Source organism: Seriola aureovittata, chromosome 15, assembly GCF_021018895.1.
Source record: "Seriola aureovittata isolate HTS-2021-v1 ecotype China chromosome 15, ASM2101889v1, whole genome shotgun sequence".
Lineage (NCBI taxonomy): Eukaryota > Metazoa > Chordata > Actinopteri > Carangiformes > Carangidae > Seriola > Seriola aureovittata.
The window spans coordinates 15,179,778-15,197,012 of NC_079378.1; the positions used below are offsets into that span (position 1 = coordinate 15,179,778).

Genomic DNA, 17,235 nt, shown 5'->3' on the forward strand with positions numbered 1-17,235 from the left:
AATGGGAAGCTGTGCTGTTCATCAAACACTTGGTATCTCTATTTCAAGGTGATTATTGAAACGTTCAAGCCAATCAGCACATCCTGTTCACAACATCAATGTTTGTCTCGCAGCACAGAGTGAATATCTGGATATCTGGATTGGTCTAAGACATTTTACTTATTTCACAGACTAGATGTGCAAGTTAAGAGAGTATCTTGCTTTTTCTTTTGACAGCCCAGAGCCAACATTTAAGCTGTCAAACTAATATAACTATTTTTTCCATTGATGCCAATTAGAGCCGTCTGGATGGAAATACAGTCTAGACTGAGTATTTGGACAGTTACACATTTTGTTCTTCAGGCTCTTGGCCTCAGCACATTCAGTTTGAAATAAAATAATTGATACTACATCAAAGTGCCTACTCTCAGCTTTCATTTCTGTAAGTTTACATCAGTGTAGAAAGAAATGTTTGGGAGACGCAGCCCTTTATACATAGTGTTCAAAGCTTAGGGCGTTGAAAAGCAATTGGACAGATGCACATGAAGTCAAACAAAATCATCATGTTTAAAATGTTGTGGAAAATCCTTTGCGGTCAATGACTGCTGGAAGTCTTTGACCCATAGACATCCCTGGTGATAGTCTCCAAGGCTTCACTGCAGCCATCTTCAGCACTTCCTTGTTGTGGGTCTCTGTGCCTTTAGTCTGGTCTTCACCCAGTGGAATGCTGAAATGAGCAGCTCCTTTGGACAACTGCATTCATCCAGTTGCTTCTGTCAGCTGTGAAATAATAGCCATAACCATCCTTGACACGAGGTGGTGGCTTTGGGTCATGAGCTGTTTTTTTTTTTTTTTTTTACACTTCCCCTCTCTATCATTTTGACAGAGACTTTTTTGTCTCATTGTTCCATAGAACTTTTATCCACAACTGCTGCTTATTTCTTGTATGTTTTTATGAACTGCAACCTGACATTTGTTTTTGAGGCTTACAAGAGGTTTGCATCTTGTAGTGAATCCTCTGAGGTTATGGTCATGAAGTCTCTTGACTTGCTGTTCTTTTTATCCTGTATAAACATGCTTTTTTTTTTTTTCTAGAATGTACCCAACTGTTGATTTTTGCAAACCAACTGCCTTTGATATATCTCTGATATAATTTAGTTTCTTTGAGCCTTATTATCTTATTCACTTGCATGGTCACCTCTGTACTCCTCATACTAACGGACAACTCCACCTCAACTCTCAGCTCTGTCAACACTGAGCCACGAGTTCTTTTGTGCATGAACACTGAAACAACACACAGCTGCCAAAGAATCATTTAACAGCAACGTGTCCAATTACTTTTGAACCCTTGCAAGTCGGGCACAATGTGTTTAGCAGGGCTGCATCTCCTAATTCTTTCAATAATGATGTAAACCTACTCAAATTAAAGCTGAGACTTTGCACTTTAATGTGCTGAAGCGCATAGCCTGAAGGACAAGAAATGTGTAACTGTCCAAATACTTACCGTCTGGACTGTAGAGGAAATTTTATTTTTTTTCCTTTCACTTTGCAAAGACAGTGGAAGTGGTCAGAGTGAAAACATGAACACAACATATGTTGCAGGTTCAACAACAACAGTAACAATGAGGCATCATCAGGTGGTATCCTGTAAATGAGTTGGCTCTGGTTCAACAAAAGCTATGAATAGGTTTTATTGATCAGGCCAATTTAAATAACACTGAACACAAGTAAAGAAAATCCAGTTTGCAAAATCCTCAATTAATGGTCCTACACTAGAGTGGCAGCTTTGTTAAAGATGCTGTGTCCCTTGTTTGTATTGACAGCACTGTGCAACAACTGCTTAGAGAAATTATATGAAGCACAAATGTGGTAACTTGCTTCTCTTGTAATGCTAATAATGTTGTAGCTCTTAGAAAATTCATGCAATGTGGCCACTGCAGTTTAACCAGATTCCTAAACCCAATCCTGAGAAAATGTGTAAGATTCCCCATTGATAAACAGTGGATTAAACACCAGTGTCAAAAATTAGGCAAAGCAGACTTTTATACTAAAAGAAGAATATAAAATGCAAACTATTTAAATTCCCCAAAGGAAGATTACAAGCGTTGTTTCACTTATGTTTGCACAAAGAAAATCAGCTCTTAAAACATCAGTTAGGTTGCAAGTTACTGGTGTGTTTTGGCTTGGCACTGTGGAAAAATTTGTGCAAATTCAAGCTTAACATAATAGGTTTGGGGCTCTTTATAGTTTTATTGTTCTAACATTTTAAAGTCCACAAAACAGAATTTTAACATGACATTTTTTTCAAAAACACTGAAAAGAGAGTATGTAGGGAGGTACTGTTTCACAGGAAGTGTACCTTAGATAAAAATCAATTCATCACAAACATTTTAAAATTGAAAAACTGAAAAAACAAAAACAAAACTCAAATGAGTTAATACCAGCAATGTAAATGTTGAAATTAGTATGTGGCCCCCTGATCACTCAGACAATCAGAAATTAGATTAATCAGTCTTTGGCCTCTGGTTTTACATATGATCAAAATCAAACACACTAATCTGGAGTTCAACCAGGCCCCCTGTAGTCTTAATTTCAGCCCATTTATAGGCTAGGAACAACTTTTATCTTCATTTCTATAACCTGATGAAATTCAGAGCAGGCTAAGTCTTAGTGATCTGCAGCTACGTCTATGGAAGGTTTGACCTAGTCTTTCTGAATGTCCCATTGTAATCTGGGATTATACAGTATGTAATCCATGTCTGTATGGCTGTCTCAGAAGAAATGAGCCTCTCCACATTACAGTCTACCATTTTATCTAGAGTGCAAATAAAGGTTACACTGCACATTATGCAGAGTGAGAATCTGTGCAACTGACAGAAAGAGAATAAGTTCAGTCTTGTGGTATCACAACTTTCACTTCAACTCAGGAACACTGTTGGAAATATTTTCATCCTGCATGTTCATTTCTTCATCTTGAGGTCAGCTTCTATGGCACAACGGCGCCCTCTGGTGCCTCCATCCTACAGTCAAAGAAAGGAAAAAAAAAACCTGTTAGACCACATTTAGTCCTCAGTCAAATGTGACTGAACTGACACCAGTGTTTCACTTAACAAACGAATATGCTTCAAGATATTAAAGTCACATTCTTTTTCTTTTGATAAATATTTAAAACTTTGCGTTTGCTTCAGGAGAAAAAGACCAGAAAGAGAAAGTTTTATAGGCTGCAGAACGGGTACTTACAAAAAGAGAAAGGAGGAAGGCAGGAGAAGACATGGAGACAGTGTCCTGTAAGAGGAAAATGATGCACATCAGAGCGGTGACTCAAAAGTGCATTGAGAGTCTCAAGAGGAAGCAAACTAACAACAAGAAAGATGCAACACAGTATATTCAGTGCAAGGAAAGTTTGAAGTGAGCTTTAAGAGAACTTACTGTGAACAGATTTTTGCCATAGATTGGTATATTACCATGTGGCCATTTTAAACGTTTACTATTTAATTCCTCGCTGCACTGCAATTGCACTACTTATCCACACGTTATTTTTTAAGGAACATGCCAGCATGTTTAGCTCTTTAACTGCATACAACATATACTACAGACATATATGCCTGTCAACCATTTTTCAAAGCATAGCATGAAGTTTTACAATCAGATCCTATCTTCCACTCAAGTACTGGTTTTAATTAACATCAGTACACTTTGGAAACCTGCTACAGATAGCTCATTTGTCATATATAATAATTAGAAGTATTAGGAGTATGTTTCTATTTCACCAGACAACTTGATGATCAAGTAACAAAGGAACAAGTCCATAGGCCTGAGAAAAAAAAAACAACTCAGCAACTCTTGCTGCCTAACTGGAAAAAACTTTATTTTGGCACAGAGTCTGCATCAGGTGTGGTTTACAGAATGTGTATCAAAAATATCCAGTCAGGCTAACTTTGTTTTGTCAAAGTTATGTAATGGTGGTATAGTGAAGTAATGTAGTTATTTAGAAAATACTTATTTGTTTCTCTGTACAAGACCAACATCAACATTAGCAGATCTTCACTCAGTCACATTATCATGCAAAAATAATGCATCAACAAAAAAACATAAAGGTGACTAAATAATAAAAAAAAAACAATAGCTTTCTTGAAGGTAGAATATCAATGTAAACCCTTACTGTATGCTTTGGTAAATAGTTGTAAGTAATGTTCTTTACATTATTGCATTATTACATTAATGCCTACCATTTTCCAAAGCATAACGAATGTTTTAAAATAGATTTCTTGTTTTCCAGCCAACTAGTTTGAGATACATACAGAGCACTGTAGTCTTGTTTCGGTTATCTTTGTACAATAATGCCTTAAAAGATACACCGATGTCCAAACCTAAAGCCAGCTGTAAAAAAAGTATTGCAATCATTATGTCTGAAAAATCAAAGCTATAAGCTGAGCAATGATTAATATATGGACATTGTGGAAAAATCTAACTGAATTTGTTGGATTCTTGCATGAAAAAAAGTTGACTTCTGACAAAAAGACTTTCATTCTGATTGATTGGCATCAAATCTTGGAAGGTTTTGAATCTTTTCATAGTTTCCAAAACTAATGGTTATCTGAAAGCATATCATTCTAGAAACTACAGTCATGCTTTGGAAAATGGCCAGCAGATCTAGTTTAGCATCACTTTCTTCTACCTTTAAGTCAGCCTGTTGTCTCACCCTTGTCTCTTCTTCTGTACTCTGCTTTTGTCAAAATTCTAGTGAAGCACCTTGTCAGTAGAGTCCTGTTTGCGTGTGCTCTCACGGCCCCTCAGACTCTTGGCGCTGATACCAGACTCTGAAGTCTCCATGATGAGCTGGGTAGCTAGAAACTGCTGGATCTGCTCCAGGACGTCACGCTGCATCTCCAGAGCCATGTGGTACACATCATGATCCAGGCTGTTGTACATGACAGCGTTCTGAAACATCAGCATGATGTCCCTCTGGAACTCAGCGGTGGTCCGTATCAAACCGGTCTCAATGTTCTTCTTTATAGTGGCCAGGTCCATGGGCCTGTAGCAGAGTAGAGCAAAGAGAAATGAAAAGAGGGTTTCTGATCGGTCAATGTCAATAATCCAGTCTGAAAAGTTCACCTACCCCCTTTGAAATGAATTGAATATTCTTCACCGCATAAGCAATATGGCAAGCAACCGCTTTTACAACGGCAAATATTCATAAAATATAACCACAGTAAAAATATCCCCTGCTTACCTGTGCACAATACTGTGATATCCAGGTGCAATTTCATCTGTTACTGGCTGCAGGAAGACATTTGCATACCTACAACAGTTTGACATAAATTACATCTGTTTCAGTAATGATACGAAGAATTCAAAAATTAAAATATGTGAGAGTCTGAGTTACTGAATGTTTATGTTATGAGTCATATTAATATTAAGACCTGTGATTGGCCGCTGCACGCCACACCAGCATAATGGCTTTCTTCCAGATCTTGTGAGCCTGTAGTGCTTCCAGGTCCTCGCTGCACACAGAACTGCACAATAACAGTAAGGTAGTACAAACAGAAAAGTAATATGGATAGTATTCAAGCAGAGCCAGATATGCAGTATGACACGATGAGAAATTCATGTCACTAGTTGACAGAAATGAAAAACAATCTGCGGCTTACACATTATTAACACCGTCTCTCACAAGCGATAGTTTGTTTCCTTGCTGTTTGAGCCTGATTGTGTTTTACTCACAACTGCGATGAGGCAGGACTGCTGGGGATGGAGTCTGCGGTTGTGTGGAGTTGCAGAGATGAGGAAGCCGTGTGGAGGCTGTATCCATCCTCACTCTCACTGGCCGCAGGTTCTAGCTCCATCTCGCCGTCGGGCTCTGACAAGAATCCCTCCACTCCATCACCCTCCTCTTCTCCACACGCTTCTGGCCCGTTGACCTCATTGTCCACTTTAGTCCCTGAGGCATTCTCTCCTCGCCCAACCCTTATTCCATTCTCTGCCTTCATCCCCTGCAAAGACGGGAGAAAAATGCAGAGACATTCAGACACAGCTTACAGTGCAGGAATATTCATATCAGCATTGCAGTACAGCAATTACAAGCATCATGTTTGCTCGGGATACCTTGGGATGCCTTTCTGTCAGTGGGCTATCTTCTAATACAGAGTCTGCCAAGATAGTAAAAATGGATAATAAGAAGGAAATTGTTATGCAAAATGCATTGTTATGAAGCAAGTGAATACTGATATTTACGCATGGGTGTGCATACCTGCATGGGATTTAATTGGTCTTTGCTGTGCCCACTTCTCACTCTCACATTTTATGCTAACATCCAATGAAATTTGGCTCTTTGGGTGCACCACCTCTCCAGTCTTTCTCATTGCCTGAGGCCGTGGAGGTGCTCCAGTGTGGCAGTGCTCCACACTCTTCAGATTGCATGAGGATGAGGAGGTGGGAGGAACACTCCTTAGTCCCATGGGGAATGCTGCAAGACAGTTATCTTGACTGTTGCACAGAGAGGAGAGTGAAGCAGAAGTCTCATTCTGAACTTGTAACACTTCTGTCTTCCCCTCCAGGCTACAGTGAAGAGATGAGGACTGTGGGATCCCTGTGGACACTGTGGGGTGAGACTCGTGGGGCTGGAAAGGCCCTGCCTCCCAGGCACCAGACAGAGCATGGCCATTCTCCTCACACAGGGACAGAGCAGCCTCAACTGCAGCTGCATCCAAAGCCTCTGCTGCCTCATCTGCCTGTGGAAGAAGAGATATGACTCTGCAGCTCAAAGAATATTCGTACTTTTACAGGTCACTATGTCCCAAAATTTCAGCAGTGATGTTGTCGAGTAAGCTGTTGTGAGAAAATGAAAATACCCAGATTGTCTAATTTTCATGTAAAACATCAAACAGGTATACGTCAAACAGGCCATAAATGCTATAGTTTATCCACAAGCAATATCGGTGCTGTGAAAAATATATAGTCCTTCTTGTCTTTTTGCACCTTGTCTTCAATGATGGCGATAATGTCCCCCACCGTCTTCAGGTCCAGCTCATCTCCCATGTAAGACACAGTCACATCCTCCTCACTGAGCCCTGACACCTTATTCTCTGTAGAGACAGACAGAACCATCAAACCCACCTCTGCACATATACAACTGATTTTCACCGTATTTTCTCAAGAAGTATCACAAGTACAGAATGTATTCACATTCTTCTGATGTATGAAATTATGTAAAAATGTTAAAATAATTATGAATATTTGTAAAATAAGCCACATAATTACTCAGCCTTGTGCCACTGTTCGAACATTACAGAATATTTTAATCTAAAATTTAGTGTAATTAATCCTTGAATTTCTTTTTGCAATTTAATGGATAGTTAACGGTCGTACCTAAAACATTATGTTACATATTTGCTAGTTTTAGAGGAAATGGCCAACAAACAGAGGGTCTGAAACGGAATACTGCAGCAACAAAGCAGGTGACATTAAGGATGTGGAGAGGTTTAGCCTGTGGGTTGCGCGCTGAGTGGTTTGGATATGGTTAAAAGTGGACAGACCTGTGCTTGCTGAGGCAGTAGAGTCAACAGGAAGAGGAGTGGCAGTAGAGAGAGGGGCACTGGAGGCTGAGTCTGCACTGACCATGAAACCTAATGGGGCAGAAAACTGGGTGGGACCCGCCTCCAGGAGACGAGACAACATCGGGGCACCTGCCATGCAAACATACACACACACACACACACACACACAGACAAAGCAGCAGAGGCTTTCAGCTAGCCAGTATATGAGCAAATAGCTTAGACAGTAGTGGCATGCTTACATAGAAAGCATACAGTACATACATTTAGGATTCAAGGCATTAAATTAACAAATACAAAACATGTTCCTACAATAAAGGTACAATGGCTATAAACAGCATTTAACCCCCTTGAACTTTTTTGTGCCAAAGGACATTCTACTAAACATTGTCTTCATGAAATCTGAAATCTTATGTAATCAATTATTCTGTGTTTACTTTGACATGACATTTCTGTTGATTAGTATCAGGGAAATGACCTGTATACACTACGATTGTAAACAAATAAGGCATGCAGGACTCAAATGGGGCGAATACATTTTATCACAAATAAAAGTCAAACAAGGAACCTGTTGCCTGAGAGAGAGGTTGAGTAGGTGGAGCCAGCTGCAAGTCATGTGCTCCTGTCATATTACCAGTGGACACGTCACCCTCCCCAATCTGAGAAATAAATGCATACAAGCATGTTGAAAAGTTAACATGTATTTTGTCTGTTCTATTGCAGATAAAGTGCACATTAAGTATTATTACTTATGTTATAGTCTGTATTAAACAAACTCGTTAATTAAGATGTGTTGTTGCTGATTCAAACATACCCATCCATTATGTCAAAATTAATTTTATATGTCCACTGCATAATTTTATAAATAACGCAAATCTAAAGCTAAATGTCTGAATGTTGTGTTATTTCTACAACTGACTGGAATCCCTTTGTTTATGATTATACAGAAGTCCCTACAGACAATGTGGCAAGTCGGAACAGAAACATTTCCAGGGAAAATGTGAGAAGGGAAAGATCTAGTAAAGGATAAACATATTCTGGCATGTTTGGATTTCATAAGAGCACAGAAAATTCCATCAAATATAAAACAAAACAAAACACGAAACAAGCCAGACAATTCCAGGAGGTAACTGTCCAGAAACTATTCGAGAACAATGTTGGTCAGGGACTGACTGATTGACAGCTCCTTGCCTGCAATGGAAAGTCACGCCATACAAAAACCCCTGATGGATGCTCACAATTGAGAGGAATTAATTGAAGTTAAAGTTGTACTCCATCCAACTTTAAAAAAGACTGAGTGAATCTAAATTATGCAATCACTCAGATGTCCTGAGGTGAAAACAGGCTGGGTGTTGAAAATCTAACAATATTTCTGTGTTCTAAATAAATAAATAAATGTGCTGAAATTACTAAAATCTCATTACAGCTGGAAAAACCAACCACAGAGAACCACAAAACACAATGGGGAGATAAAAATGATTAAATGCGTCCTAAATACACAGAAACTCTACAAGCGATGAGATGAAGATGGGATACCTCTGCAGACTTGACATGGCACTAAGTCCACTCAACATACCAGTCTTGAATTTGAGGCCAAGATACTGCCTTTCTTCAGTAACTCTGACAGGAGTGGAGATGGTGGTGGTGTAGCTTTCTGGCCCAGGAGTTTCTTTTGGGTGGGGTCATCCAGAAGTGACCCGTGGCTGATGTCATCACTACCAAGGCCAGAAGACTCAGCAAATGTCATTAACTTGGCTGATCCCGAAGCCTAGATACAGAGAGAGGGGATCGTGACGTCTTATTGCCATGCCAATCCAGGCTTTCATTGATCAAAGTGTAATCAACTCTGTCAAGTGTCTCTAACCTGTTTTCTGCCTCCCCTAAGGTAGTGGTCAGTAATATTACATCAGTTTCTACAAGATCCCTTGTAGAGGTGCTGGCAAGTTACTTTCAGCAGTTAAAAATTAATATGCAGAATATTGTATACATTTCAAAGTGTGCCATGGAGGGAGCACAAGGATTCTGGTTTTTACAATAACCAGAAAATGACAAATTACTTTAGCAAATCTAAACAAGAGCGCTCAAAGACGAAAACAGAAACACAGACTCTCCCTGAGCATTAAACCTACTGAAAATACCAACAAACTTTTGTTTCTAAATGTCGCAAGAGGAGATATGATTATTGATAAGTAGGGCAGACCGTCTATACCTTTGAACCTTCAGAGACTTACATTCTTTGCGGATGCAAGATCCAGAGTTAAGCTCTCGAGTGGGTCACCTGGTGAGTACTCCTGGTTTGGGGAGTTGCACCCTGAGGGCGAATGCATGGTGACACCGGGCACTCGCTTAGGCGTGCTCTTTGCCACCTGTCTGGCTGGAGGAGGGAGGGGCAGCAAAGAGAGGATAATCTTATAAGTCACACAAAAGCTGATGTTCATCTCTTCCAGCTCTTTGAGTGGGTGAGTGTTCAGTACCAATAAATGAGAAAAATCTCAGAAGTTATTTTTTATCAAGTACATTTCTTTAAGAGTAATAGAGTAAAGGCTAGAGTTAAAATCTGTTACACTTTTAACTGAGGGTAGATAATGGATCATGTCTACAGCAGGCAGACTAGGACATCAAAGACTGAACAGCTTTTCACCAGACATTTTCGAGTGAACCAATTTACTTAATCCTAGTTGTTTTCCAGAAGAAAACATGCTGTTTATAGAGCATCAATGAAATTACTGAAGCATAAATCTATATTGATGTTTTCCCCCAAAATATCCCTTAAAAGTGAAGGAGATACCCTGATAAGAAGCATCTGTGTTTTTTCTTTTTAACTCTGCTTCCTCCTCCTCCAGTTTCTTCTTCCTGACAGACACATCAGACATATCTAAACTTTACAAACAGAAAAAGAGATCAATTGTATCATTGTGTAAACAGGTCAGATAGAGAGTTTGTTTATTCTTACTGCAGAATTCCTTCCCATAAATGTTCTAGTTTGGAATCTAGATGTCCAGTTTGAATCAGTTCAGCCTCTCTCCTCAGCTTCCTGTGAAAACAGCACAGCGTCAACCAATCTCATCGATGCAGTTTATAATGCAACTATTTTGTTTTTTGATTGTTTTCACAATGACGGTGACATGTTCATGCTGTTAAAAGCTATGTTTGTGTACCTGTGCTTCTCCTGTGTTTCTTTGATTAACTTTTTTAGTTCATCAATCCTCTCGGCTGTCAGCCTGCGTACTATCACATCCTCCACTGTCTCCACCACTTCACCTTTCTCACCACGCTTCCTCCTGAGGTTAACAAATGCATTATTTAAGACATTGTTTTCTGGCATATATTGTTAATGCATGTGTCAAAAAGTATATAGCTATGTAATCTATTTTAGCTTGCAAGTCTAGGAAAGCAAGCTCAAGGTAAAAAATCACTTATGTGCTCACTTTGGGGCCTCTGTTGTTTCCAGGAGCTCAGAGTACTTGGAGGCACAGTGCTGTGAGCAGCCAAAGGAGAATCAAGAACAAGAACAGAGTCATGACAGGACAAAATAATAATGCGGCAAACCTACTGTTGAGATCATGAATTTGATCTTTGTGTTCTGCGATAGAGTGAACTCGGGTTTCGTCATACCTTTTGAGAAAACCAGTCAGGTGGACGCCCAGGTTCTGCAAATGGTTTGATGGCTCGACTGACAGATACCCTGTTGAGATGAAGACATGTTCTAAGATAATCCTGTCCTGGTTTATTATTAGTCTTAACACTATTTTTTATTCCCAGTCTAAATTCCTTTACATCTATTTTGTCAATATGTATTTTATGATTTTTTTCCATATCATTCAGCCCTAATGTAGCATGTGACCTCTGACAAGTTTAACATCTTTATATATGTTAAAACTACAGATGACTGTATATGACTATATCATAGACATCAAATTTTGCACACAACTAATCAAAATTGCCACCTGCTTGAGACTAAAATGGCAAAAAATGGGAGAAAATACAGTACCAGTTCTGGTCTCCACTCTTCATGACAGATGTGGCCAAACACAGCTTCTCCCTCACTGACCATGGCTCTGTTGGTCCAATGACAAGCAGCTTGTGTTCTGCATATGTGTTGGAAAATGGGACAATACATGACACATACTTGATATCGTTTCACAAAGCTTTTCTGTCATGCATGTTCAAGTGATTGTCTGCTACCCCTCTCAGTCCTGGTATCGACAGTTTTGTTAATCTCTTGAGCTCGGCTTCATTTTTATGCCACCTACAGATGCCCACCATGCCAGTAATTCTCTGTGGACACATAAGTGCTTGGAAGCAACACACAAAAAGCATGTCGTTTATACTGTTGGTAACCACCAACACTAGTGTAAACAGAGCTGTCAACTCGTGATGACAGCCATTAATCCTTGCAGGCTCCCCTGCAGGGAGCGGAGTCTGCCACGCAGGAAGTTAGTGGTTTTAACACAGGCAGTACGACACACTAAGCGCTAACGGATAGCATGTCATGACATTTGCTATGTACCGACGTTACTCACTTCCAACCCCGTTTGCCATCTTCCTGTCATCCCGACATCCCATACATCTTGGTAGATAGAAACCCAGCAATTAATAACGCCGGCGAGACCCGAAAACGACAGCGAGACATAAAAATATGGACGTTAACATCAGTGAATGTTACGTTAAGGATGTTGAGGATTTTTTTTTTCTTTCTAGCTAGCACGCCGAATCACCGTTGTCCGTTAAAGTCACAGTATTGTGTGTCTGTGTAACTTAAGGATTAACTAGCTAACTCAAACGCTATATAGGGCTGTCTTTGTTAAGAGTTGCAAAAACGGTTTAATTTCGCGTTATCCTCAACAGAGTCTATGCAACCAGGTAACAGCCAGATGAGAAAAATTTAGCTTAATGTAGTCAGTAGTTATTCATCATTGTAGCTAGCAGCGAACTGTTCGTACACGCCCACCACCACAGAAAAGATGGTACAACCCTGGGTGCTGTTGAATACTCTTAACTCTGCTAACTTAGCTTGTTTCTAAGTTTCATGCAAATATGGTCATTTTCTTGTGGCTATAAAGCACTAATACTGATAATAATACTTGTTAACAGATTAACAGACCTTTCTGTACCTGAGAGGCTAAAATGTAGGGAGGCTATTTGATGCCAGTTTTGTGGTTAGGCTAAAACATCTCCTGAGTGAGGAAACTTGACCAACTAACTGTTTTTACTTGTTTGCCAGACAAATAAGTTATAATTCACATCTAGCATTATTACATTACATACTCAAAAAATGATACAACTACTGCTGTACAGATATGATAAATTCCCTAGCTAGTTACATACATTTATATGGAAGATTTTTAATGTCAAACAGGTCAAACAAAACAAATAAATTAAACTACACATTCTTATTACCATGTCATAATGAAATTTGCAAACGTTAAAAAAAAGACGTTTATTTTGCTTTTTGCCTTTGATATCGATATTTTTTATTCATTGTGAAATGATTTTTCCAAGTCACAAATAAGCTAACAATATTTCCCTTAACCACCTGTGAATGCTGTTCATACAATACTGATGAGTCTGTCACATTCTCACATTGAGCAGGACGAGAAAAAATGGTTTCTGACCAGTTTGCAGAAAAAACAAAACAATCAGGGCATCCGGGAGAACCAAGGGCTCTGAGACATTTTGACATTGATATCTGTAAATGTTGTGTCACTATGCAGTATGTCTACATTTGCCACCTTCGGGGTTTTATGAAATTGGGACGCTTGATAGTAAAAATGTTTTGACTGTACCATAACATATTGGAAAATGTTGTTGCATGTGGCCAGATGTTGCTGCATGTCAGAAGTTGCTGCATCTCTCTTTTTAAATAACTGTTGCAGACATGCCTGCTCTGTTTTGTATTATACTATGGCAGTATAGATCATTTCTCTTTATAAACTTCTTACTCTGGTGTTGTCTTGTGTAGATCTGCTAATCTGCTAATACAGCAGTAAACAGTAGTAACTCATTTTAAGATCTCTTGTTGTAGTCTGTAGTATATCATTTGCAATCAACAAGGAGACAACAGGAGCTAGGCCGCATTAAAATATGTACAAGGTATAGGCCTCATTTGATCCTGCAGCTGTTTAAAGTTGGGTTATATATATGTTTGTCAATTGATGTACACTTTTTAACTCTAGTGTTGAGGGGATATGCAGGCACTCTGCCCTCCTCTCTGGCTCATTGATCCCATGATATAGAGTCTGTCAAAACTGAACAGAATGAAAGGGGAGACATACGGCTGGCTTGATGGATGGTTCGAATTTATATTTGTCAAGAGTTGGCAACAATATAAAGACCTTACAAAGAGGGACCACAGACTGAACATTCCCCCCTGGAAGCATGCATAACACTGGGAATATTATATTTTTGGGGCTGTGGTAACAGGGGTTGGTTAGGTGAAGCAGCAACTCTTTCTACTCACATGGTCCTGAATCTTCCAGAGAGAGAGACCAATTACTACAGGGAAACAAATGTTAATGAGGCACTTGACATTTAACTCCATAGCACTGCCACTTTGCCCCCTGCTGCTGTGTGGAATAGCTGTCAGCTCTACAGGAAAGACTGGCAGCTTTGTAGAGGATAGTTTCAGCATGAGACAAATAACTCTGTTGTTTGAGAAAACTTACACCTTGACAAAAACTCAATCACTTACCTTGCAAACTCATTGGTTATACTGCACGTTTCCCAGTGTCCTGTGTATTTGTTTTAAGGAAAGAATTGGGCTCTTATTTGTTTGGGGCGTGATAGGACTGCTTTTTACCACACACACCCTCGTGATACCAGCACCAGTTACTGAGACCTGTGAATTATGCATATAGAGCCGTTGCTTACTATTGTTATACAGTAAATCTGCACATTGAAACACCCACAATTCCATTTGACCTACAGCTAAAACCTAAAACACAAGAAGTGCAACATGATAGAGAAGAAACAAAATATCCCAAAGTATTTCTTTTCGTTTGTTGTTGTTTTCATCCTATGGACTCCCCCATGAGCTGTGTCCTCAATAAAGATTGAATGAATTATTCTCCTTCCTATGTCAGACCACACCTTGTTGGCATGGCTGTCCCTTTGTAGAGACAGAGCCAATTAAACTGTCCAAAATTTGATCTTTTTGTACAGGCACGAGGAGTGTTTTTTGTCTAACTGCTCAAAGCAGTGATGAGGACTTTTATTTTGGATTCTAACATCCAGTTGTGCCACATGATAAATATAGGAGTAAACTTGTGATAAATACTGCGTCATTATTTTGTGCTCTTAGAATGACATAAGCCCAGTGAGCCTTCAATGAATGTCATTGATAAATGCATATCCAAGTATCAAAGATTTGATGTTTGTCTACTGATTAATTCCAAACAGGAAAATTAATTATAGGTATGGAAAACAACCTTGCCTATTCTCTTGAGAGCTTCTTCATTACAGTGTAATATCTTTTCAAGTTGTTGTGTTAGGAAAAAAAACATTGCTGTATATTTAATACACTATTGAAGAGAATTAGTAGTTAGACTCTTAAATATATATATGTGTGTGTGTGTGTTTAATGTTCCATCTCAGAACAAAAGCTCCTCTATTAGCTCAGGTAAGCGAGTGATGGAGACTCAAGAGATGAAGGTCACACCACATGTTGCCTTTAACTGCTGCACTGAGCCCATCCTGGGGGCAGAACCACAGCTAATTATTTGAAGGAGGGAACCTATTGAAGTCTCCTTCCTCATCTTTGCCATTAATCTCACTTCATTTGTTACTGTAAGTCGGTGTGGAGGACCCTATTGAAGACCAGCAGACTTTTCACTCCAGGAGCCCAACGGTTGCTGTCGGTCTTGTGGTGAGTGATATTGTGGATTATTATGAGTTAGGATAAATGTTGAGAAACTGGACAATTTCTTTCTTTCTTTTTTTTTAAAATCTACTTTTGTACAGATGCATAGAAACAGCTTAGATGATATCTCTATATATCACTGCATGTGTGCTAATGTTGACAGCCTAGTAACTTAGTGTGTAGAAATGATTTGTATTGATAGAATTGACGAATGAATTCCTCACAATTACTTACAGACACTGGCAAACGCATATGTCTCGAGCCTTTGGTTGTTGACTAATGACGCTTTTCATTTAATGCCTTCTAAGAGGTTCAGCAAGATGAATGAAAGGTCTGTGCCAGCAACTGGGCAACATAAAGTCAGGAGATAACATCAATAGCAGCTTTACATCTGCAGTTTATGACAAACGTACTGTGCAAGAGCAACAAGTTAATGTTAATGTTAGGTGTATTTACATTCTCAGCTAGCGGATGCCCCCCATGGGGAGGGCTGCTCTGCCTCCCCTCCCCTGCCCTGCTCCTATGAGACCCTCCCTGTGCCACTTGCAGCTGAGACCCAGGGAGCAGAATTAACAAGCAAATTGAAACAGACTAACCATTGCAGAGATACCTTCAGTAATTTGTCACACACTGTGTGATCATGTTTGAATTTTCTCTTCCACTTGGATTCTTTATCAGTGATGTGTATTGTTATTTCTTGCCTCATAACTCAACATCTGACGTTTTGCTGCAGGCTGACTGAGTTTAGTGAAAGAGGCAGAATGTCTAACAACATGGCCAAGATTGCAGATGCTCGAAAGACGGTAGAACAATTGAAACTGGAGGTCAACATAGAGAGGATGCTGGTGAGTCAGCAGATTATTGAAGTACAGCCAAACAAGTTATAAAATCTTTTTATCAGATAATGCTTTCGAATGATCAATGAACATATCTTGTTTTTTAATATGGAGTATCAAAGACGAAATAAAATTAATTTTTCCTTTTCACTTTTCTGTGTCTTAAATTTTACTCCCATTTATAAACATGAGCATCTATTTTCAAACTTATACCGTACCATCTGAAAAGCAGTGTGTATTTAACAGGTAGATTATCATGTACCAGCAAACATTAACACTCCAACCAGTACAATCACCATTTTGCAACAATCAGATTTAAATCATTGGAAGAAAAAAAAAGATTTTAATTAATTAAATGTGACATTATTTTTTTTTTATCCTCTTATTTTTGTGCAGGTATCCAAAGCAGCAGCTGAGCTGATGGCCTACTGTGAATCTCATGCCAAAGAGGACCCCCTGGTGACCCCGGTTCCTTCCTCTGAGAACCCATTCAGAGAGAAGAAATTATTCTGTGAAATACTATAACCCCCACACACAAATGTCTACGCACTAACACTATAGTCACTATTTTAATGTGTAAATTCAGTGTCGATTTAAATGGCAAACAAAAAACAACAACACACTTTTACAACATTTAGCAGTTTTGTTATTCAAATAGCTCTTTGGTGATTAATTTTACCTGAGGAATGATCATAATTTTAATAGGATAATGGCACAATAAAGATTTATTGAAAATGGGTGCAAAGTTCATTTAAACAGACCTGTTCTTCTGCCTCTCCTTGTGCATACAGATTATATATTAACTCATTGGTATATATAAGTTTTCACTACATTGTTTTAAAACTTTGTGTCCAAACTTTTAAAACAACAATAATAATAATAACATTCTTTTATTCCATCTTGGATTTAATGTTTCAGATTGAATAGTTGTAAGATATTAAATCATAGGCAAAATAAATCATAAATTTGTTCTTCACACATCATGAAATAATACATTTCACTTTGAAAA

At 38.9% G+C, this 17,235-nt stretch overlaps 2 protein-coding genes across 7 annotated transcripts; one reads left to right on the forward strand and one right to left on the reverse strand.

Moving 5' to 3' along the window:
- Positions 1-1,652: 1,652 nt before the first annotated feature.
- Positions 1,653-12,475, reverse strand: brd8a (bromodomain containing 8a). 6 transcript variants are annotated; one of them, XR_008829712.1, is made up of 20 exons: positions 12,056-12,474; positions 11,524-11,620; positions 11,148-11,217; positions 10,961-11,010; positions 10,691-10,813; positions 10,486-10,566; positions 10,321-10,385; positions 9,764-9,906; positions 9,109-9,300; positions 8,101-8,191; positions 7,515-7,664; positions 6,958-7,064; positions 6,230-6,710; positions 6,085-6,128; positions 5,704-5,972; positions 5,403-5,495; positions 5,213-5,281; positions 4,682-5,014; positions 3,220-3,264; positions 1,653-2,999 (listed from the first exon to the last, which is right to left on the reverse strand). XR_008829712.1 is itself a non-coding variant. In XM_056397348.1 (20 exons), the coding sequence occupies exons 1-20, from the start codon at positions 12,096-12,098 to the stop codon at positions 2,940-2,942; spliced, it is 2,556 nt and encodes an 851-aa protein (XP_056253323.1). In that variant the 5' UTR covers positions 12,099-12,474; the 3' UTR covers positions 1,653-2,939. The 6 variants fall into 6 exon arrangements, 5 of the variants coding, with proteins under 5 accessions (XP_056253323.1, XP_056253326.1, XP_056253324.1 ...); XM_056397348.1 differs by having other exon boundaries at positions 4,732-5,014; XM_056397351.1 differs by lacking the exon at positions 7,515-7,664 and having other exon boundaries at positions 4,732-5,014; positions 12,056-12,475.
- A 2,637-nt stretch (positions 12,476-15,112) lies between these two features.
- Positions 15,113-17,207, forward strand: gng8 (guanine nucleotide binding protein (G protein), gamma 8). Its single transcript, XM_056397357.1, has 3 exons — positions 15,113-15,396; positions 16,124-16,235; positions 16,623-17,207. The coding sequence occupies exons 2-3, from the start codon at positions 16,152-16,154 to the stop codon at positions 16,749-16,751; spliced, it is 213 nt and encodes a 70-aa protein (XP_056253332.1). The 5' UTR covers positions 15,113-15,396; positions 16,124-16,151; the 3' UTR covers positions 16,752-17,207.
- The last annotated feature ends 28 nt before the right edge of the window (positions 17,208-17,235 follow it).

Excerpts from the sequence above, each read along its gene's own strand:
- gng8 (XM_056397357.1), top strand. The coding sequence starts at position 16,152 with ATGTCTAACAACATGGCCAAGATTGCAGATGCTCGAAAGACGGTAGAA. Across the intron at positions 16,236-16,622 it reads TCAACATAGAGAGGATGCTG|GTATCCAAAGCAGCAGCTGA; the intron begins GTGAGTCAGCAG and ends ATTTTTGTGCAG.
- brd8a (XM_056397348.1), bottom strand. The coding sequence starts at position 12,098 with ATGGGATGTCGGGATGACAGGAAGATGGCAAACGGGGTTGGAA. Across the intron at positions 9,301-9,763 it reads ATCTTGCATCCGCAAAGAAT|GCTTCGGGATCAGCCAAGTT; the intron begins GTAAGTCTCTGA and ends CTCTGTATCTAG. Across the intron at positions 5,973-6,084 it reads TGACAGAAAGGCATCCCAAG|GGGATGAAGGCAGAGAATGG; the intron begins GTATCCCGAGCA and ends CCGTCTTTGCAG.